The sequence below is a fragment of the Copadichromis virginalis genome, linkage group LG4, assembly GCF_057382275.1.
Source record: "Copadichromis virginalis isolate Kocher_CV1m ecotype Utaka linkage group LG4, C_Virginalis_male_GT1.1, whole genome shotgun sequence".
Taxonomy (NCBI): domain Eukaryota; kingdom Metazoa; phylum Chordata; class Actinopteri; order Cichliformes; family Cichlidae; genus Copadichromis; species Copadichromis virginalis.
The window spans coordinates 29,469,465-29,492,383 of NC_140621.1; the positions used below are offsets into that span (position 1 = coordinate 29,469,465).

General features: G+C 41.6%; 2 protein-coding genes across 3 annotated transcripts; both read left to right on the forward strand.

Moving 5' to 3' along the window:
- Nucleotides 1-86: 86 nt before the first annotated feature.
- On the forward strand, nucleotides 87-16,420 carry znf652 (zinc finger protein 652). The gene is made up of 6 exons (XM_085454783.1): nucleotides 87-405; nucleotides 4,475-5,960; nucleotides 8,957-9,104; nucleotides 9,404-9,519; nucleotides 12,065-12,209; nucleotides 14,101-16,420. The coding sequence occupies exons 2-6, from the start codon at nucleotides 4,953-4,955 to the stop codon at nucleotides 14,718-14,720; spliced, it is 2,037 nt and encodes a 678-aa protein (XP_085310909.1). The 5' UTR covers nucleotides 87-405; nucleotides 4,475-4,952; the 3' UTR covers nucleotides 14,721-16,420.
- A 14-nt stretch (nucleotides 16,421-16,434) lies between these two features.
- Nucleotides 16,435-22,169, forward strand: phospho1 (phosphoethanolamine/phosphocholine phosphatase 1). Of its 2 annotated transcripts, none has more exons than XM_085454784.1 (3): nucleotides 16,435-19,706; nucleotides 20,052-20,125; nucleotides 20,447-22,169. In XM_085454784.1, exon 3 carries the CDS (start codon nucleotides 20,560-20,562, stop codon nucleotides 21,412-21,414), a length of 855 nt encoding a protein of 284 aa, XP_085310910.1. In that variant the 5' UTR covers nucleotides 16,435-19,706; nucleotides 20,052-20,125; nucleotides 20,447-20,559; the 3' UTR covers nucleotides 21,415-22,169. The 2 variants fall into 2 exon arrangements, with proteins under 2 accessions (XP_085310910.1, XP_085310911.1); XM_085454785.1 differs by having other exon boundaries at nucleotides 20,609-22,169.
- Nucleotides 22,170-22,919: the final 750 nt, after the last annotated feature.

The following is a 22,919-nucleotide window of genomic DNA, read 5'->3' on the forward strand; positions in this document are numbered from 1 at the left end:
TCATCAATCAAGGATTTAAGCTCAGCACGTGCGCGCGCGCCGTGCCCTGTCTGCTTTGGAGGGGAGACGAAAAGAATCCAGACCAGACAAGCTGCCGCGCGCCCATCCAGACAGCGGCCTGGATGCCTGGGATGAGCGCGGGACGACGGTAGTACACGCGAGAGCTTGGCCGGGCCACGTAGCGGGGTTGAGGACACCGGTGCGCAGATATCTCCGCAGTCTATAGCGGACATAAACAAATAAGCGCCCACATTTTGCACACAAAGACCAGTGGCAGTGGCCCGTCTAAATGCATATCCGTGAATGAAAAGAGAGCGAGAGAGAGGGAGGGAGAAATGCGTGTGCAACCCTGAATCTGTGCAACTCTGATTGCACGAACGCAAGAAGAAGGTCGCCCTGACGGAGGTAAGCCAGCAAACCGACAACAAAATATCGCTGTTTTAGTTGATTTTAAGCACTTACATGTGTGACACGCATGACAGCTGTCGGAAACGGCAGCCGTGGTTCGCCGGTAGTGCGGGGCCGAAGCTACGGTGAGAGCAGTCTGCGAGCCCGGCTAGCGCTGACTTTATGACAGTGTCGAGTTGAGTGGGTTTACCAGTAGAGCAGTCTGGGTTTTGTTGAGAAAGCGGCATTTTTCATACTGCACCACAGCAAGAGAGAAACACTGATGACAAAGCATGACATCAGCTTTTCGTTTAGCTTCACGAGGGTCCAAAAACTGTCAGACTTTCCCTTCGGAGTGCAGCATCGAAATTAAATGTAACGTTAATGCTAAATATTGACGTTAACGCTAGCTTTGAGCTAACTAGCGCCAACCTGGGCGGTTTATGATTTTTTTTTTTTTTTAAAGTGAAACTACTCTTTTGTTGGAAGCTACTGCCTGTCTGCAAACACCAGCCTTTAGATTGTAGTGCTTGTGTATTAGTATGACTGTTATCCAAATGAAGTGACCTTAACTGCACTAAAACATCTAATGGCTGCACCTTGAGCTAATGTAGCCAAGTTAGCTTGTCATGTGTGTGCAGGTTAGTACCTATGGACTACTGCTAGCTAGCTAAGTAGCCTAAGTTGGCCTGGCCTGCACAACGTTACTGTTCGTTGTACAATGTTGCCTTTTTGTTTTAACCCTTTCTTTGCTTCGAACACACTGCAGCGTTAACAGCAAGTCTTGTAGCTGAATACGCTGCATCCAACCCGACGAAAACAAATTCATATGCGCATGTGATTTACTTTGTTTTGATGCATATGAAGCCCTTTTTTATTATAGTCACGTTTCGGTGTGTTTTCACAGTCTAAATCAGTGTCAAAGTAAGTGCTAAAGGCTACCATGTTTTCTTTCCTTATCCATAATAGAGATATCCCAGAAGTAAACAGCTCAGCAGTGTCTCCTAAAAAGCTGGTGTGGAAGAGATGGGAGCTGACATATTCCTTGACCACTTCGTGTAGTGCCTCAAATGATATGTGCTATATCAAAAACCCTAGGTACTGCTCTCTGACCTCGATTATGGGTTTGAGGGCCAAATACCTACCGAGGCATGGAGCACCCCTGTAGTGCACCACACAGTGAGCTGGTTAAGGTCTTATGAGTTTGGACAGAGTCAAGAATGTGAACCTTCACAAGGTCCTCCACAAGCTGCAAAAGGGAAAGCTCATTAAAGTCTAGACTCAAGAGGGTGCATGGATTTGAGTAGCACTGCTGCATAGTACGAAGCAAACGTGACACATTTTGACTTCAAAGGTCTCCTCTGCTTAACTGTCAAAGTTTAGCCAAGTACTTGTCAGCATGTGTACTATTTAATGCTGATGGGTTTTAAGTGTTGTATGCTGCCGTTGCAGTTACACTCCCATCCTGTGTCATACAAATATCTTAAGCCACAGTAGCATCTATCCGGTATGTGACTGGCTTTGTGGCTTACATATGAAATGAGTTCTGGCTTCTCTGAAACGTGATTGAGGACAGCTATGAATTGGCCATTGCTGAAAAAACTTTGATTTCTCTGCAACTTTTGCTGAGCATTAGTAATTCTCTGGCTGACAGGTCATTTCAGTAATCCAGACATTCATTGATGCTCTTTTTCTTTTTTTTTTGCATCAGGGTACAAAGTTCATCTTTGAAAGCTGTTAAAGCTTCAATAGGCAGTCGCAAAACGATCTACATTTCTAAAAGTTTGACCTCCCTATCCTACAAGGTGAATGTGTAAACTAATTACTCGTGATATTGAGAAGTCTGCGCTCTGCTTGATTCCCACATCAAAGGACTGCATTATTTCACAGAGAGTGAAACCCCAAAATGACTCATCGTTGATAATGATAAGCAATAGAAGGGTTATACTCAACAAGGTTGTATAACCACACTGTTTATGTGCTTTTTTATTTTTATTTTAAAAATGATCTTTTTAATCAGTTTTATATTGGTATAGTAATAAATTGGCTGTGTTGTTGTGCAAGCATGCCTTTTTTTCAAACGAGAATGTAAACCAGCATAATTGCATGTTTAGGCGTGGGGGTTCTCTTGCAGTTTATATTGCTCTGTCATCTAGACACAGGATAATCTATTAGGCTTTGTGTCTAGGACTACCATGTGAGTTAAGTTGCTCTGTCAGTGCCGAGCTTGCCCTCCCCTTGTGGTCTTAATGCTCTGAGCTCCTGTCCAATTCTCAGAAAGGATCAGAGTCAGCCTACACAGGAAGGCAGGTGTGCCTTATATGTGCATACCCAAAGTCTATATAAATGGCTTACTTTTTTGCATGCAAAATGAGGTAGAACCAACTGATTAATCTCTGGCTTAAAAAATTGCTTTAGTTCATCTTATCTCTGCCTTCACTGCAACATGCTTATCTACAGAGGATCAAATTCACCAGATATACGCACCAAGTCTTGAGGTGAAAAGACAATCTTTGGGAAAACGACCAGTGAATTAGAAAGAAAATGTTAAATAAGATGGCTTTAGCTCACATTAAGTTTGGATCACCAAAGTTTCATAGCCTATTTTTAATTAATCTGGTTTTATTCAAGATTATTTTCAGCAGGTGCAGCTTCTGTTGCCAGGTAGGATTAAATCAGTGGTAGTAAATGTAAGACACCACAAATTACACCAACAGTTTAACTGACAAATAATGATCTGGTTAAGCCTCAGAGAACTCATTATGATTAATATTTGATCATGGTAAAATAATTAGGCTTATGCCTTAATTACAAAGTGTGACCCATCGTTTCAGCTGCATTTCCCATTATTTGCACAGTAATGCTCCTTTTTCTGGCATTTACAGAAACTCTTTTCTAATGGTGACTTTAAATTAAACATCAGAACAAAGTAGAGTTCATGGGTGGAGTGGGGGTGTGTGTGAATGTGAAAGTACCTGTTAGCCTGTTTGTGATTTCTTTGTAGACGGTGGTGTGTCAGTTCTTGAAATTTAAGCATAAGATGTTTGTGAAGATTCTGAGGAGAGGATGTTTGCTGTCTCCTGGAAAGGAAATGTAATTTTTGTTTATTGCATGGGGGGAGGTTTTCTAGCGAGCAAACCGCCCTGGTGCACACTCAAAATGGTTTGTAGGGTGTAGGGTTGTTCGAGGTCAGCAACCTGTCATCCAGGGTCAGTTCCAGGATTACATTTACACCAAAGCCAACATCATACATAAGTAATACATTACTCTTTGATTCAATGTTTTTTGAGCTGTTACTTGCATGAGCACAGTGATAATACTGTTTGTTACAAGAAGTGCACTACTTCGGTTTCACTGAAAGGTTGACATACAGTTTCCTGTGGTTGTATTTGCAATACAAGCTCCTAAGCTGTGGTTACACTATACTCTCCAACAGTCAATGGGAGGTTTGTGCATGTGTGATGTTGAAGAAGATCTTGTGTTGTTTAATCAGTGTGCTTTAGAACTTGAATCTGGCTTTTGCTTTCTGAGAAGTATTTCTGTAAATGGTCTCTAACCACCACTGGAACACAGTTAGGACTGAGTGAGTACCAATTTATTTATTAAGTTTCAGATTGTTGGTAGTTTACAGTGATTGCATCTGTGTTTGTGCATAGACAACCGATGTTGTTTAACAAACAGGCTGTTTTCTGCTCTAGCATTGACATCGATCAGATCGTCTTTAAGAAGATATGTTACATATTTTCACTACTGAGAAGAAGTTGTGACTTGTTGCACTTTAGTTGATCTAAATATGTCCTTATTGCAAGCATGAATGTTGATGTGTCACTCTATAAAGCAAACTGTCTCTGCTTTATAATGAGGTGTTTCAGTTGTGGTTTAGAAATATTTAGACTGCTCATTTGTTGAAATTGAATTCACTCGCATTCATGTGTGAAAGCTGTGGTTTCCACTCCTACACACAACACTGAAACATTTGTGGCCAAGTGTGGCACTCACTGTTCAGAACTTGACAATATGGCTGTAGTTTCAGGTCACACGGAACACTCTCATCTATATTATTCTGTTTCTTTGTCTTATCTCATAGGTAATGCACAACAAATGGCTGTTCAAGCAAGACGCAGAGGTCCTTACAGCATTTCCGTTTTTGGTATTCAGCTCATCTTTACCTGCTCTGCTGTTTGAAGACTGGCGCTCTGCAGGGCAGCAGCCTGCAGCTCAACAACTGGAGGGGATAATTTTAAATGTTGAGAATCAACGTTAAGACTTTGGTTTTGCTTTCTGATTCTTAAGCACATGGTACAAAAGTTGGAACTGATTGTATGTCTATACAGCTGCAGTTCTTTGCTTGGACAGCATGGATGCTCTCTTTGAATCCGGTTGACTGTCTCTCACCTCATCCCCTCCTTCCTGTCTTTTCAGTAGAAGGAGGGTGGGGGATTAGTGTGGTGTCCCCTGCCTCTCCTTGTAGGATAGGCTAGTCTACCTAGTTACCACCGCTGTTACTCTTTTCCGTTGCCCTGTGCTCCTACTAACTGTACCCCCTCCATACCTTCTCCCTCTTCATGAAATCCTGTCAAAGCCTCAAGGAAGAGGTTTCCATCCCTAGTCTTGGCGGGATGTCACAGGAGGAAGGACGCAGGGCACCGGTGTCCCAGTCCTACTTTCACTCTCCTAACCCAGACCTGGACTTGACAGGAAAGATTTATAAGAGGGAGGTTGGTGGCAAGCCTTATTCTGTGTTAGTGGACAATAAAATGGCAGCCAAGACATCCATGGGAGATCAGAACATTGGTCAACACCAACATCAGCAGTATTTCAGAGAAGGGGGGGCTGGGCAGGAGGTGGGGATACAGGGGTCCCAGGCAGGCAATGATGGATCCTCTGATGATACTGAAGATGATGATGAAGATGAGGAGGAAGAAGAGGGTGAGGATGGTGAGGAGAGTTTCAAGCGTGAGCAAATCATTGTGGAGGTCAACCTGAACAACCAGACACTTCATGTATCCAAAGGGGACAATAAAACTGGAACCACAGTAGATGACTCTGAAAGAGCTGGAAGTGATGATGACGACGATGAAGAGGAGGAGGAAGAAGAGGAGGAGGAGGAAGATGAGAGCCCTGAGGAGGATGAGGAGGAAGATGAGGAGGAAGATGATGTTGAAAGTCAAAGAACGCGGTCAAAGAGAACCCGTCGAGGGTCTAGTAGTGCAGCTGCTTCCAGCCAGCCACGGAGGAAAAGTCTGCGAACAGCTCTGGGTGCTACCCCTGCTGGAATGACCACCAGAGGGCGACGGAAACGCACAGAGCCTCCAAAGAGCAAAGGCAGGTCAGCTAGGTCAGCTCCCTCCTCTTCTCCTACTGTACCATCAGGAGGGAAAGCAGAGGTGGAGGAGAAGGAGATGCTGGCATGTGAAAAATGTCCTCGAGTATTCAACACACGCTGGTACCTGGAGAAGCACATGAATGTTACACACAGACGAATGCAGATCTGTGACAAGTGCGGCAAGAAGTTTGTCTTGGAGAGTGAGCTAGCCTTGCACCAGCAGACTGACTGTGAGAAGAACATTCAGGTAATCCAAACCTTTATCTGATATTTGTGTAGTTACTCTTGTAAATGTTTTTCTGGAGAAAGAGGTTTAATATATTCTTACGTATAAAGATGTTTAGATAAATTAGAACAAGACTTTCCTCTAAGCCATGAGACTTGTGCACCTGTACTACAGCTTTATCTGATGCTCCAACCCCAGGCTCCTCTTTGACACCTGCGGACACAAATTCTTATGTATTAGTAATTATAATATTGTATTTTTCTGCATATATTTAAGTATATTTCTGGCAGGTTGCAGTTTATTTCTAAATTACATTTGAACTGAAATCAGTCATATTTAACTGATTAGAATTTGTAGTCATGTATTTAAAAAAAAAAAAAAAAAAAAAAAAAAAAAAAATAGGGGAAAAAAAATATATATATCCATCCATCCACCCATCCAATGTAACTGTAGTATTAAGTCAGGGTGCAGTTTTCTGCCACTAAAGGTGGCTGCTTGTTCAAGAAAGGAAAAAAAAAAAAAGGCAAATGATATGTAGTTATGTTTTTTTACAGAATTAACTGTAAATCATTTAGTGGAAGTAATGACCAAAAAATGACTTGGCTTTAAAGTGAGTTATTGTGGTATGTGAAAGCAATCACTTTGTTTAAAACTTTTTAATGTGACCAAACTTGTTACCTGATGACTATGATACCCTCTTGGTTGATGTTGGCATTTATTTTGTTAGAAAATCTAAAGGCAACATTTGACACTTTAAAAAGTTCAATTTTCAAAGAGAAAACAGTGATTGCTAAAAGTTTCAGTAACTTGCTAGCAGCAGCAGATTCGGAGCTCTCTCAGCTCATTTATGTGGCAGTTTGAATGTAGCGGCAGCTGAGAACTGAAAGTGGGTTTTCAGCTGTTAGCTCACAGGAGAAGAGTGTGGCTTTTTAATAACTAAGGTGGCCAACAGTCATTTCACGGGGGATGCAGCTTTCAAGGTGCTTCATGCTAGTGATTTTATGCAGCCATTATACAACATTCATCACTCACTAATTAAAACAGATATCAGTTATGAAATATGCAGAAAGGTCAGTAAAAAGCACATATAACAAGAAATTTAATTTAGCTGAATTAGATATTCCTGAATTCCAGAAGTGTTCGACTTGTCACATTAGCCATGATATTAACCTTGAAATTCTGCAGTATTTCTGTAGCTTTCTTTCTTCTTTTGATATTCATTAAGTTTTGAAAAACGTCTAAAGTTGTCATGGACTGCTATATTAAAAATTCTACCTAGACAATGGTAATTAGAAGTTATTACCATGAAAGTAAAAGCACACAAAAAATGCCATAACATTTTATCTCCTGAAACATAACTTAAGCTGCGGTGTGCTTTGAATGTTTTGAGGGCCATATTGTTTTCAGCCACCACAACAATACAGCTGTAGGAGTTTGTGTTGAATTTACTTCATAAGCTATTGATAACAACATCGTCATGGTTTGTGGTAAAATAGCACAGAAGATTTCTGTCAAATATGCAATCTAAAAATACTAATTGTATTTTGTTTGAAAAGTCATGTGTGCATTACTGGTAATGCTTAAGCAATATTTTAGATACAGGACATCTGAAACTGACGTTATTTAGATCAGCCATCTATTATCAAAAATATTTCAGTGAAAGAAGGTGCATTGTGGTTTTACTTCTCTAAAATTGAAAAAGGCGACTCAGCATCTGAATCCCCAAGGGTTATACAGCTGTTTTTAGCAGCTTTATTTAGCCCTTGGTTTGTTCTGCTTGATTTGCATCTGCAGTTTAAAGAAAATGTTATTTGAGCAGCTTCCTCTGAGCCACCTGAAACAGTTTGAAACAATTACAGGGTATAAAGAAACCTGTTCTCACGTCATGGAGATATAATATGTGTAATTGTGCAACTGTTTCTTTTTTTCTGTTTCTTTTTTGTTTGTTTTCCCCCCTTATTTTTTGTCCTTGAAGCAACTCTCAAATGAGTAATTTCTGTGCATGTGTACTAACAATCTAATTTAAAAGGCTCTGAATTATGAAGTTCAGTTTTTCCACTTTCATGTTTTCTGTCAGCTTTTCTGATAACCAGAGAGAACAGTAGTTATATTACAATATAAAACAAAGGGAAATTAGGAATCTTTTAAACATGTCTATACAACCATTTGTACTATGGCAAAATGTGGATCTTTTTTGAGTAGGCTGACGTTAAAACACGAACATCTGTATATAAACACACTTGTGATGCTACCAGCAGTACCGGTGGCAGCTGTGAAAGAGCTCCAGGGTGAGATGTAAGAGTATGTGCACACAACTGGTTCCACAGTGTTTCATTTTATTATTTGATTGATTTTTTTTAACATGGAAAAAAGGAACGCGTTGTTGGAAATGATTCACATGATATCTTGGCAATCACATGCTAAAAGGCAGCTGGAAGAAACTGTATTTTTTTTAATTTTTATTTTATTTATTTTTTTGGCCACTTTGTTTGTGTGGATACTTTTTCACAGTTCATCTGGTTGTTATCTTGTCACGCTGCAAGATATTTTATTTTAGGGAGACAACAGCCTAATCATAAAACTCATGCTAGACAGAAATTACTGCAACGCCCAGTTTGATGTTTGGTCATGGCCAAACATCAATGTATAGTACTTGTCTGCAACTGTCCAAGTACCACTGATTTATACTTTGAAATTAAAATGGTCTTTTGATCGGGTTGCATTATGTTCGATATGATTTAAGAAGGAAGTATTACTATTGAAGTTTTTTGTTGTTGTTGTTGTTGTTTTTTAAATCAAGAGTAATGATTTAGTTATGATGATTTGGCCGCTTCCGTTTTTACTTTGATGGTAGGATTTAGAGGGATTTCAGCAAGATAAACCCTTGCTGACTTTTTTTGCCCAGCAGAGGGCGCTGGAGTATAATAAAAGAATTCTGGCTGATCAAAACAAAATGCTTAAAATTAATATTTTTTTTTGTCTTCTCTTTATACATTTTTGTTGTTATTGTTCTTCAGTGTGTTTCCTGCAGCAAGTCTTTTAAGAAGCTCTGGTCATTGCATGAGCACATCAAAATTGTGCATGGCTATGCAGAAAAGAAGTTCTCATGTGAAATCTGTGAGAAAAAATTCTACACTATGGCTCACGTCCGAAAGCACATGGTTGGTAAGTTGCGGCTGCTGTCTGTTACTGTGATATCTAGAAGTGTGAGACACCACATGGCTTTCAATTAAATAATATTCACCTGTACAAGATCCATTTTTTTTCTTATAGATACTCAGCATAGTGTCTTTAGTGACAACATGCTGCCTTTTCTTTTTAAATATTGTGAAATGTAAATTCTTTTGTATGATCATGTCTCATCATAGCATTTATTCAAGCAATACCAATTTAGTTAAAACTTTAATTTGATTAGTTTGTTATGATTTAGCCATGTCACTTGCATTTTTTTCTCTTAAATCCAGCTCATACGAAGGACATGCCATTCACCTGTGAAACGTGTGGGAAGTCATTTAAGCGCAGTATGTCTTTGAAAGTTCACTCACTCCAGCACTCTGGAGAGAAGCCCTTTCGTTGTGAGGTAAGATGTCTAACAATAGACTTCAAACAGTGACCGAATCAGTATTTCCCCTACATAAACCATCCAAGTATATTTGGGTGTTATTATTTTTTGTTTGTTTGAGAGAACAATGCATCCACAGTCAGTTTACTTGTGGACAATCCTTTGACCTATATATATAAACTTCAGGGTCTGGGCTTTTCCATCTCCTGTTTTCCTCCAGTCTCCTGTTGTGGACTAGAGCTTATGGCTGTTGTCCTCCCACTCTGGAGATCCTGTGAGCTGAAGGGCTGTTGCAACCAGAACCTGTTTAGGGTGGAGAACAGATTCATGTGCCACTATAGCAAACTCATGGAGGCCTCAGAGGAGTATGGCTGCAGATGGTAGACCAGCAGTTCATCTGCATAATAAGAGACTTAGATGCAGCATTTCTAAGTTATTTATTTGTAGCACATAAAACTTAAAGGGTATTATTTGCTCATTGACTTATTTATTCACTTAATCCAGTGCTTTTGTGTCCCAGTCCCCACCACAACTAAAGTTTAAAACTGTGGTAAAACTTAAGAGGAAATAGATTATTGCTAATCCATGTATCTAGAGGATTTATGTACCTTAGGCACAGATTTCGTTGGTTGGCCTTCTTTGAGTTCCTACTTGTTATGGGAAAAAAAAAAAATTTTAAATCACATCGGGGCGATCATGGCTCAAGAGTTGGGAGTTCGCCTTGTAATCGGAAGGTTGCCGGTTCGAGCCCCGGCTCCTCGGTCGTTGTGTCCTTGGGCAAGACACTTCACCCGTTGCCTACTGGTGGCGTCAGAGGGCCCGGTGGCGCCAGTGTCCGGCAGCCTCGCCTCTGTCAGTGCGCCCCAGGGTGGCTGTGGCTACAATGTAGCTTGCCATCACCAGTGTGTGAATGTGTGTGTGACTGGGTGGATGACAGGTTGTGTAAAGCGCTTTGGGGTCATTAGGGACTAGAAAAGCGCTATACAAATACAGGCCATTTTATTTTTACAATTTCACAGGGTTTTGTTGCAGTTGAAATATTTGTGTTAAAGATCATTTACATAACATGGAGGGCATATAATAGTGGTGGTTTAATTTACATACTGTCTTCAAATACCCTTGAACAAATAAAATTATATAAGGATGAAAGTGCAGTGGCTTTAGAAATTTTTATATAAGCAAACATTTAAATTTCACCACCCCCCTTCTTATTTATTTTTGGTGTGAATTTTACTGTGGATTTTATTTATTTTAATTCAATTATATGTTTTAAACTAGTTTGATCACTTGAATGGAGTGACAGAATTTTTTTTGTGTGCTGTAAAAGCAGACTTACACCAGTAAGTTTCAGCTGGGAGACATCTGTGTCCTGTGGTTTGTGAATAACCTAAAATAGTCAGTGTCTTCCAGATGTTGACTGTGCACTGTGTGTTTTGCATTCAGTGGACAATGTTCTACAGAGGAGCTGAAGCCAGACCATGTCAAATATTAGAAAACCACACAGGAACACAGTTCACCTATTAACTGAAGCGTTAAATAGCTGAAGGAATAAATGTTCAATGTATGCATGTGACGTCTGTGAGAGAAGCGTTTTGTTATGTTGTGTGACGTGATCGTTGCTTTGTTTTGTTTTCCCTGTTCAGCTGGGTTGGGTACAGTTGAAACAGTGTTTTACTTCAGCCAAAGACCTTTACATTCCCCAACTGTTTAAATGGGGGTCAAACCAGAACTATGTATGGAGGTGGAGTTACTCTAATCAGATGTTTGAGGTTGTCATCAAATATTCAACTTTATCCTTAATAAGTATATAGGCTGTTTATAGAAGCAGCTTTTCTTTTTCTTTCTTTTCTTCCCTTACTGACATTTATTTGGTCAGGTGGTGCCACATTAAGATTATGAATACTTCACTTCAAGAAAACCCTGACCAGGAAAGAAAACAGATTGCAAATACAGTGTTGCTCCATGCACCAAAATAACCTGAGCAGTGGTGCTGGATTGTGGAACTAACTGCGTTTCTTAAGCGTGATGCGTCATAAAGCAGTCCCTACACAGCAGTGTACATATAACTCTAAATAATGCCACACAACAGTTATATTTAACAACAACAACAGTTATGAAAATGTTAAATAATAACATTGACATTTTCACAAAATTATCATTTGGGACAAAACAAGGAAGCAGCCAAAAGCAATAAGTGATTTATTGTCAGAGCTGAAGCAGCTTTTGTCACATCAAAAGCTGTTTTATGATTGAACAATGTTACAGTTCTGTCTTAAACCCTTACTGATTTACTTGGGTTACGGTTGTCAAAATAAACATTTCACTTCTAAACTATTTTCACATTAGAAAATGCAGAAAGAGTAACGCATGATAAATGTTTTATCTAAATCAGATTGTCAATTACTGTGTGTCAGCAAGTGTGCTTTTTTTTTTGTGTGTGTGTGTGTGTGTGTGTGTGTGTGTGTGTGCATGCTGTTGTACTGACTGTGTGTGTGTGTGTGTGTGTGTGTGTGTGGACGTGTGTGGACATGTTATCTGAACGCATCTGTTGTTTCTGCTGTAGAACTGTGATGAACGGTTCCAATACAAGTACCAGCTGCGCTCCCACATGAGCATTCACATCGGACACAAGCAGTTCATGTGCCAGTGGTGTGGCAAAGACTTCAACATGAAACAGTACTTTGATGAGCACATGAAGACACACACAGGTGAGAAACAAGTGTGGGTCTTTTAAGTTCCATAAGTGTTCTGGGAAAATCACACATGCCAATCAGGCCAGTGTCCTTTGGGATAATCCATATGGCTGAAACCTATGGACTTTCTGCAAAAATATGAGTGTCAGTATTAACCTGCTTTTTAAATGCAGGAAACCAATTCTAGTTTCAGAGCCCTTTTTAAGTGGTGAGGCATTTCTATGAAATCAGGAAGCTTTATAGAAAACTCATCACTTTGTTTGTAGAAACTGAACGAGGCTGCACTCAAATATAGTACCCTAGTTGTAGTTTCTCCACAGCAGGAGATTCCAGTTTCAAATAATGTAATGTCTCCACTGTGGATTCTTCAGTAAATAATGTCACTAACTGGTTACACACAACCCTCAAGTCTGATATATGTAAACAGTATTTTTTTTTTTTTTGGCATTGATCATAATCTATATAAAAATAAAACTCCCTTTTTTTTCTTTTTTTTTTAATTTACATTTCTTTTTCTGCAGTCAACTAAAACAAAGAAATGACTACTCAGCAGATACTTGCTACTTTAGTCGACAAATGTCTTGCCCTTTTGTTTTCCATGTTTGCATAGTTTCCTCCCAGCTTCTATTTAAATGCAGTCGTGCAGAAGCAAATTACAAAGACCAAGTTGGCCCAGCTGTTGAGGGGAAAATTACATTTCATACAGACCAGTTGTTTCCTAAATCTTTTTTGTCCTTTGCTTGACGGTTACAGCACTTTGTACTCTTATTGAAATATAACAAAAGTCTCAAATGACTATAGATTTATTTTACTTTATAAATCTAAAGTTTATCAAGCATTTACCATCCTTCATTGGCCTGCTTTACCAGCCACCCAGTCACCATACTCATCCTAAAAAAAGAATCAGATGGGGAGTTGCCAACAGGAACATTATAGTGGTAAGAGCAGGAGACTTTGCCCAGAATTTTTAATGAGAGGGATGTTCACATCAAAGAGGAGCCTTGCATATACTGTGGCTTATAATGACTACCCAAACACATGCTGTATTACACCCCTTTGATTTTCTGTCTCTGCTGCATTGCTATTTCTAAGACCACTGCTAAGCAGTGATGCTTGTATGTCCTTCACTGTTTTTCACCAGCCGTGCCTGTCGTGGGTGGACACACTGCACTCCATAGGCTCTCACAGTTCTATTTGTGATGTGTAATTATGCTACCCTCTCCTCTCCCTGCTGCTACCAACCAATTTAACCTCATCCAGGAGGAGACACACCCAGTCATGCTCTGTAATAGGAAGCATACACTTTCAACACCCAAAGTTTGGTTCACTGCATACAGATTTTTTTTTCCATGTGAATTCTCACGAGTGAATGTAAGGTAACAGTTACAGAAGACTAGCACATTAACTGTCACCTTTTGATATTCATTTAGTGTGGAGGAGCTTCACACATAACATGCAAGAATAAGGCATTTAGAGAGCCCTTCAGCAGCCTGTTAATAGATGGCTGTGTGGGTGGTAGCAGGCACATTCAGTGGCTCCATGGAGGGAGGTTAATGAGAGCGACAATCCAACGGAGCTGCTGTTGTTCACTTTCACATCTCCTCTGCTCAAAGTGTGAATTGTAATAGCTTCCTGCGGAGTGGGTGGGTTGACAGCAAAAACTTATTTACATATTTAAAAGAGAACTGTTGCTCTCTGCAGAGGGAAATGGTTAAAGGGGAGGGGGGAGGACAGTTAACTTTGTTGAATATTTAACACTTTCTAACCCTCACTTTTGACACCGAATGATTTTATTGTAATGCATTTTTTCCCCCTGTGCTCCATTCTTCTTGTTAATTGCTAAAAACTGTTCTTTTTTTTTTTTTTTTCTCATTCAGTGTTGTTGTTTTTTTATGAATCTATGCAGGGGAGAAGCCTTTCATTTGTGAGATCTGTGGGAAGAGCTTCACCAGCCGACCCAACATGAAACGCCACCGCCGCACCCACACAGGCGAGAAGCCCTATCCCTGCGAGGTGTGCGGCCAACGCTTCCGCTTCTCCAACATGCTCAAAGCACACAAAGAGAAGTGTTTCCGGGTCACCAGCCCCGTTGTTCTGCAGACTAGCGGCCCACCTGTGCCTGTCCGGATCTTTTCCAACACCTTCTCATCTTCCTCAACCTCTGGCCCTGGGCCCTCAACTGCCACCCTGGCCACCACCTCAGCAACCATGGGCCTCAACCCAACAGGAGGGTCTATTCCTCCTCAAGGCACTGTGGGGCACACATTTTCCCATGTGCCACTCCACTCAGCGCCCTCTCACCATCATCCCCACCCCTCATCAACCCAGCAGCACCTCTCAAGCACACCCCAACATGCCCAACCTCACCCCCACCACCACCTAGCAGTGCCCCCTGTCTCCCACCTCCCCCCACCTCCAGCTCTTTTTAAGAGTGAGCCCCTAAACCACTGTGGGCACGAAGACAGCAGCTACCTGCACCACATGGCCCCTCCCGATAAGGGCCCCGGAGCCCCGCAGCACCACTGAACTGTGCTGCTGGTCTGTAGGCCAGCACCAAACCGCGCCTTGTTCCACGTCTTCTCATAGTCCTGCCTCAGTTTTTTAGTTTCAAGGCCCCCAAAGCCATGTCTACAGAGAAGGCGTAGCGTGACCAGCACCGTTACTCAGTATGTGTCTACACAGGAGACTTCAGGCACTGAAATCAAATGTGTTTTATAAGTGCTCAGAGTCCAATAAACAGCACTGTAATTACGTGCTTTTGTTTAAAACATTTGTGTATATAGTGCAAGTAAAACACAATGCATTACACAGTTGTGCTAACTGTTATGAGTACTTATCTTTTTCCTTTTAGAAAAGGATGAGATGGATCGTGAAAAATGTGGTTGAAGCTCTTTCTGTGTGGACATAAAGCAAAGGTGCTCCTGTCGAACAGATTCATGTAACTCAAACTAAACTTTACACACCCCTGTGTGTTCTGAAGATACAGACTTATGTACCCTCAGTGTACACATCATGTAACACCTCTACTTTAATATCCTGCTCAACTGACAAATATTTTCTTCAACAATTTCTTCTACAGAAAACAATTTTAGTGCAAGTTCTCAGTCTGTACATTATTTTCATCAAAAGCTGCTGATGGAAGTCGTCTCATGTATTACCTGGGCTTCACTGATCAAAAGATCAGTGTCACTGATTTCTCCTTATGTCAACTTGACCATAGGGTTGCACATTGGTCAGGGCTTGAGCTTTCTGAGCAGGTCCTCCCCATAGCAATACTGCACCTGTCCTCCTAGTTGTACTGCAGAGCCTTGGGGCCCCACAGAAACGTTTAATGAATGTTGTAACTGGTTCTACCTGAGCCTTTCTCTGTCTTAAGGTCAAGTCCTGGCCTTTCTGTCAGAGGGGCAACAGAAGTTGTGCAAGATGCAGTGCCATAGGTTACAGTAAGGAAGGGGGGAGGAACTTTGTAAAAGGTTAATTGAATCTGGACTTAGTCTGAGATTCATTACATGATAAAATGGTGCTTTCCATTCCAGTACATGAAATGTTTCTTTTGTTTTTGCTTTTTTCTTAATTTTCAGAAGTATGAACTACATAATAGCATTGTATTGTGTCATACAGAACATGTCTTGCCAGTTGAGCTTTTCTACTGCGCATCCAAGGTTTGACTAGATATTTTGCGATCAAGACAACTCTAGTTATGCAGGACATTGCCTAGGCGCGCACACACTCATTCCTCACACTTTTTCAAGCACACGCATACACACAAAAGACCACATGGTCACTGATTTATTTACTTTAATCAGTGCTGCCTCAGCTTTCAATACTGTTGGCCAACAGAAGCTTTTAGATAACGGATGACTGTCGAGTACTGCCACTGTGAGGGGCCAACCACGTGGCCCCATCAGGATATATCCCACCTCCCTTCGCTGCTGTCGATGATACGGGTTATCATGTTAAAGGTCAATTGACACACACACAGTATACACAACTGGGACCTTTACTCATCAAAGTTCTTAATGGGAAATTATGCATATTCCTCTCAGCCTATATTCCACGGTTTGGTGTGGGGTGGCGTTACTTTTTTATTTTCTTTTGTACTTTGATCGTACTGACATACTTTGATCCACACAGGCAAATGCATGTCTAAAGTTGCTGAAAGTTGCCTACGCAGAATGATGGCCGATAACTCATATGTATGTTTTTTTTTGTTTTTGTTTTTTATTTTTGAGTTTTTTTTTTTTTTTTATTTAATTTTAATGTCTTCTGCTCAGTTTTAAGCTAATGAATGCTTCTGTCATGTAGATATACTGTTATTAGCACATGATAGGAAATGACAGGATAAGAAGCAGTGGTCATACAACTTCTAATACTTGGAATTCTTGTATAGATAAGCATATGTTTGATCAAATCAGCTAAAGAAATTACATTTATTAATGTAATAGCCAACAGTGTGAATGTTACTTGTGTAAAAGAAGAAAAAGGTTGGCTTGCGTTGGAATGAATTTGGGATTGCTTGGTTTTCCCCTTCATCCAGTCTGATCGTGTGTTTAGAGTGTGTCTGTGTGCAAGTGTGTATGAGTGCATGCAGTCTGTGTCTGTCTGATTGTCCCCAGTGCTCTTGTACCAAAAGCTGCTTTTACACAGTGTGCCCCAATGTACGCCTATTTTGGGATACCTGACCTGAACAATAGCAGTAAATCTACCACGACCCTCTTTGTGTCATTCTAATGGTGTTCAGTCTGAAGTGGTTAAGCTCCATTGTTTAGTCTCTTTTTGGATTTGAGACCTGCAATTATCCTGCCATTTCTGTGGGTCTTAATACTGCTGCATTATTTGCTTCTCATCCTGTCCCCTCTGGTTCACTGCTGTGATTCAGCATTTTGCAGTATGGATTTTTGTCTTTTTTTTTTCTTTTTTAAAAAGCCTTTTCACTTGTGTGTATTCTCTGCACTTTACTGCTGCGTGGGTGAGGCGCAGGGAAGGGAGGGAGGGGTGGGACTGACAATGCATTGTGGAACAGAGAGCAGTTGTGGCTGCACGGGAAAGGGCGGAGATGGAGGTGATTACTTTGAGTGGATGTTTTTTAGGCAAGGAAAGGAGGAGAATCCCAGGTGGAGGTGGGTAGTGTGAATTGGACCATGGCAAAATAAAGAACATTTTCTTTCAGTGTCTGCTCAAATCAAATCATTGAAATACACTTTTTGTTTTCTCCAGTATGGGCTCCCTTTAACGTGAAAGGGATGTTCCTCCTGCTTTGGCGACTTTACACTAGCCCCTCCACGCACTTCTTTGTTTTTATCAGTTCATGGAGTTTTCCCCCTTTTCTGTGTCATGTCTTGTTTTCTCGGTTTGCAGAATGATTCTCCTCCTCCTTTCTTTGTTATATAGAATGCACTTTCTACTAAATTTCTTGGGTAGTTAAGGAAAAATAACATTGTATATTCTTTAAAGATGTTTTAAAAAATCAATATACTTTTCCCCTTTGTATTTTTAACCACTTAATGTAGCATTGCGTATTTTATTATTGTATCTGGTACAAAATGTGCAGCTTTATGTCCTGGTTTGACGTCTCTTTTTTTTCTTTTTTTTTTTTTGTATGTTATCTGGGGATTGAGGAGAAGTTGGGGGGGGAAGTTGGGCCTTTTTTGATAATGTACATTTAACTGACTGCTAACTTTAAAAGTAAAAACAAGTAGCCATGATTATTACATCTGAGTTTGTTTGTTTTGCTTTGCTGGATGCAGATGGTTATGAAATGCAGCAGGTCTGTTTAACTTTCATACCTTACTTTCCTGAAAAGTGTAGCTTGCTGCCACTGCGGCTCTTACTCTACTATTTTTAGGTTCACTGGGTTCTTGGCACAACATGTTACCTAACAATGGCTGCGGGCTACACATGACCCTCAGGGTTCAACAACAGCTTTGCTTTGCTGAGCATTTATTTGACAAGAGAAGTTTTAGATCCTCTTCTTTGTGAGCACTTCCTGTTCACTTTAAAGTCACAGCAGGCTTTATTGTATTTGAGGGCAGTGATCTTGACAGTCAAGTACCCACATTGTACCTCTTAGATATGCAAATGCACCTTGAGGCCATATAACTACTTACATAGATTACAAGAGTGTGTTTAAAATCGACTTCTTGGATATCTCTTGTTGCATCTCAGCCAGGTTTATTCATGCATTAACAGCGTGCACCTCCACTGATGTCACATTAAGGCATTTATTGTTGCTAGAATACCTCCTAAAATGCTGTGTATCCTCCATCACCATAGGAGGTTTTAAGTGGTGCACCAATGAGTCACATAATCCTATAAGGTAGCAGAGCGGGCTGATGGGTAGAGAAAAGTGTGAGTGACTCACTGTTGGTGAGTGGGTGGTCAGGTACCAAGGCTCACTCCATGAGCAGGGGAGATAATAACACACCGTCTGTACATCTCCATTCCCATTTGGGCTTCAAAATAGTCGGCCTCCCCAGCTGTTAGTCATTACGCCTTGCGGTGTTGAGGAGGGAGGAGGCCCCCCCTCCGTCTGTCAGCAGGCAGATAAAGAGAGGAGGGCTTCATGCCATGTTTTTGTAGGCAAGTGTGCACCGCTCTGAAACTTGCAGTGCGGTTCATTAATCAGTATACTTGCAGGGTTTTATCTAGACTGCTGTCTCGTGGAGAAACAAGCAGGCAACACAAACTCCCTTGCTGCGATGCTAATGTTTCCCTGTAGTTAATAAACGAAAACACAACACTGCTCTCAGATGTGAAATGATTTCGTTCCAGTCATCCTCACAAATGTCTCGCATGTGGTACTTTGCCCCCGTTCCCTGTGCCGCCTTTGCAACAGAGTATTTATTGGCCGGAAATCCAGATCATCCTGGATGAGGGAAGGTGCTTGTTCTCTTTGTAAGAACATGAGAGAGCATTAAAACTGTTCTGTTTTAAGTGAATGTGGCTGAGTTACTTTAGCAAATTCAGATGAGATGGGGTTATTCAGATGTTATCCCTGATTCTCCACTCCAAATTGGAATTACACAAAGACGTATAAATGGGAAAACTTGAGAGCTTGACCTTGTCCCATTGACCTCCCACTGCTACCAGAAGTGCTTATTCTCCACAACTTTTCTTTTTTTTCGGTAAATGCTCCATTGTGTGGATGTGGCTATGCCACGTTTGGAGCCATGTATAAATACTAATGGGCTACATTTACGAGACTGGCGCACATTTCTTCTATGGTTATATTCAAGGAACGGACTATTTACTCTCGATGGGTTTTTCTTCTTCCTTCCTCCCTCCCCCTACTCCCACAATCCCCTCCCCCCTCCACCTTTTTATATCGTGAACGCGCGCAATAGGCTGCTATTAAATGGGCGGACTCGGAGGCGCGGTCACGTTCAGAGCGGCTCCGGTGGGTTTGAGTGGCACATAAAAGTGCGCGAGCCACCGGCCGACCGGCGGAACTCTACCTCTCCTCTATGAGACCGGATCGGAGCTGACTGACACCGGGGATCGGAACCAGAGCCGGTGACTCATCTGTTATTATTATTATTATTAGTAGTAGTAGTAGTAGTAGTAGTAGTAGTATTTTAAACCTCAATCCAGCGCACATCGCCTTGACTGCATGATGTTTGTGCTGCTGTTATGTAAAACAAAACCCTTCTAGATTAGCAGCTTGATAAGTAGCCATGGCTTTTCTTACTAATTATTATTTAAAGAAAAGTCTAAAATCCCTATTAATAGTTGTTTTGTTTTTTTTATGTGTGCTTTATGAGCTCTCTGACCTTTTTTCGGCATTTGTCTGCCTTTTAAGTTTGTCCCGTACTGCGTTTCCACTGATTCAGCATTCATTGTATTTTTCTTCCCATAAAGGAGCAAACCAGCTACAGTTTGAAGTCAACTGGTTTGATCTGGACATCCACTGTAGACATCCGGGAAAATCCAAGGTAAGCACACGTCCTGTGAAAAAGTTGAATAGGGCTGACCTGCCCGGATATGTAATCTGTAGCTTATCGTTTTGCTTGCTGCATAAGTGAGTCTTACCTTGTTTTTCGCTCTTCTACACAATACTTGACCCCCTCCACAAATCCATAATTTGCTGCCGCCTCTTGTCTGACACAGTTGTTGGTTGGCTGCTTTATATTATATTTATAGATTTTTTTCGTGCCTTTTCATTGAAATTATATTATTGCTATGAAATCTATATTTGACTTCTTTGCCTCCACCCAAACCCCCACACCCTCCTTTATTGCATTGATGTTTCCCAGAAGGTCACCCTCCACCTCACCGCGGCCCATTGCGTGGGATGCTGGAGAGCAGAAGAGCGGGGGTGGAGATTTGATGCCACTTGGCAATATTAAAAGTTGTGGCGTAGTAAATCATGGGGGATTCAATCTTCAACTGCTGTTATGTCCCACCCCATCCCCCAGGCGAGGAGGAACCCCAGAGACCCAGGCGCTCAGAGATCATGGCCTCCCACCCAGCTCACATCTCCCCTGACAAGCGCTTCCTGATCTTCTTTGACTTCGACGAGACCATCGTGGATGAAACCAGCGATGACATGGTCGTGCAGGCCGTCCCGGGTCAGCACCTCCCCGGGTGGCTGACGGACACTTATCAGCCCGGCCGCTACAACGAATACATGCAGCGGGTGCTGGCCTACCTGGCGGAGCAGGGGGTCACCGAGAGCGACATACGCAGCGTCATGGAGAAGATACCGGCCACACCCGGCATGCTCACCCTCTTCCAGTTCCTCCGCAACCGGCCCGCGAAGGACTTTGAGGTGATACTGGTGTCCGACGCCAACACTTACTTCATAGAGTGCTGGCTCCGGCGCGTCGGGGCCCGCCAGCTGTTCCACCGGATCTTTTCGAACCCCGCGACCTTCAACAAGGACGGGCGGCTGGTGCTGCGGCCCTTCCACTCTCACGACTGCCCCCGGTGCCCAGACAACATGTGCAAGCAGGTGATCGTCAAGGACTACGTGGCCCGCAGGACGCAGGAGCGGGGGCGCCCGTACCAGAGAATCTTCTACGTCGGGGACGGAGCTAATGACTTCTGCCCCGCGCTCTCCCTCGGTCCCCGCGACGTGGCCTTCCCGCGGAGGGACTTCCCCATGCACCGGCTGATCACCGAGACCCACGAATCCCAGCCAGGGGAGTTCAAGGCTGTCACGGTGCCTTGGGTGAGCGCGGAGGATGTGGTGCAGCGGCTCCGGAAACTGGTGGCAGATTAAAGGGCCACACACTTAGAGAGTGTAACACAGAGGGGGGGTAATCAAGGGGCCAGCTGACACTTTAAGTCATATTCTCAGGTAAAATATTCCCAGAAATTGTTGTGCACGGCAATAAGATATTTGTACCATCTGCAAGGGTCATTGTGTCTATCTGGCAACCAAGACGTGCCTCAGTCCAGAATCTCACGTTTTTGTTCCCCAGCCCTGAAATAGAAACCCGGTTTAATCATTAGACATCAAGACCTCAGCTGTTACCCAAAGTGGGGAATCAAATGTAATGATATAAGCATATTACAGCATATTTCAGTGTAACTATAAAGTTTGAGAGCATCTGATTAAATATCCTTCAGTGTGGAACATGGAGTGATCGTAAATGTTAAAGTGGGTCAGTGGTGTGAGGAATCACTGCAGCAGTCAATAAAAATCTTATAAATAACATGACAAATATATCAACCAACTGACTTGAGTGCTCCCGAATAGCAGTTATAACTGTTTTATTACAAACTGCACATTTTTGAATATGCAACATTAAATCCATTAAATAAAATTCAGACTTACACTGCCATGTGATGGCAAAGGGCATTGAAACTGACCAAACAGTATTTTCTACGTTCCCCAGACACTACCTTCTGTCTAATTGAGAACTGTATGAATGACCGTGTATCAAGAGTGTGTGTTTATGTTTATCAGTCTGTCTTTATTGTGTAGGCTTCGCCTACTGAAACTATCAACACCAGCAGGAATAAAGCCATCGACTGAAACTGTGTCTGTGCACTTTTTATTACATTGCCAGAATCCACGAGCAGCAGCGAACGCCCCCCATATCGTTCATAACGGCGGGACATAGTGTCACATTTTCTGTTGCAACGCTGACAACTGCTAGGATATCCCTCGTCTGAAATTTTTAGACTGCCTTAACTCCCATCACAAACTCACACGCACCCACAATTTGCATGCCATAACAATTACAAAGTCATTTGAAAGAGACTGCAATTAAAAACGGGCTTGAAATGACACCTGAAAGCTACATTAAAACACAAACCAATGATTTTTTTTTTTCCAGAATGACGTCTTATACGTTGATATTTGTTTAAAAAAAGTATTTTCATCCTTTATTAGAAGGCATGCCTGACTTTTAGTGTATAAAAATATTACAAAATGTCTTTACTTTCATCTCCTTTATCTCCTCACGAGCATATTCATTGCTGTCTAGTGTCCTCTTGTGGCTAAAGGGTGTAACTGCATACGCGATGTTGTTAAGGTCTTCATTCAGGTCACCGATTAAGATTTATGTCTACAACACGGTAACGTTTACATTTTCCGAGTCTTTCGGCTAATATATTCTAAAAGTAGTTATCAAAATAACTCTAAAAATAGAGGAAGTTGTAGTTGCATATGAGGATCACCTGAGGGCAACAATTGCACACGGACGTCAGTGAAGATATAAAAAAATAAAAACAAATCATTACATAAATGCTCTGTGAGTACACACGTTTTATTTTGCA

Bases quoted from the DNA above. Each gene is read 5' to 3' on its own strand.
- znf652 (XM_085454783.1), top strand. From the start codon at position 4,953: ATGAAATCCTGTCAAAGCCTCAAGGAAGAGGTTTCCATCCCTAGTCTT. The intron at 5,961-8,956 runs GTAATCCAAACC...ATTGTTCTTCAG, and splicing joins ACTGTGAGAAGAACATTCAG to TGTGTTTCCTGCAGCAAGTC. The intron at 9,520-12,064 runs GTAAGATGTCTA...TTTCTGCTGTAG, and splicing joins AGAAGCCCTTTCGTTGTGAG to AACTGTGATGAACGGTTCCA.
- phospho1 (XM_085454784.1), top strand. From the start codon at position 20,560: ATGGGGGATTCAATCTTCAACTGCTGTTATGTCCCACCCCATCCCCCA.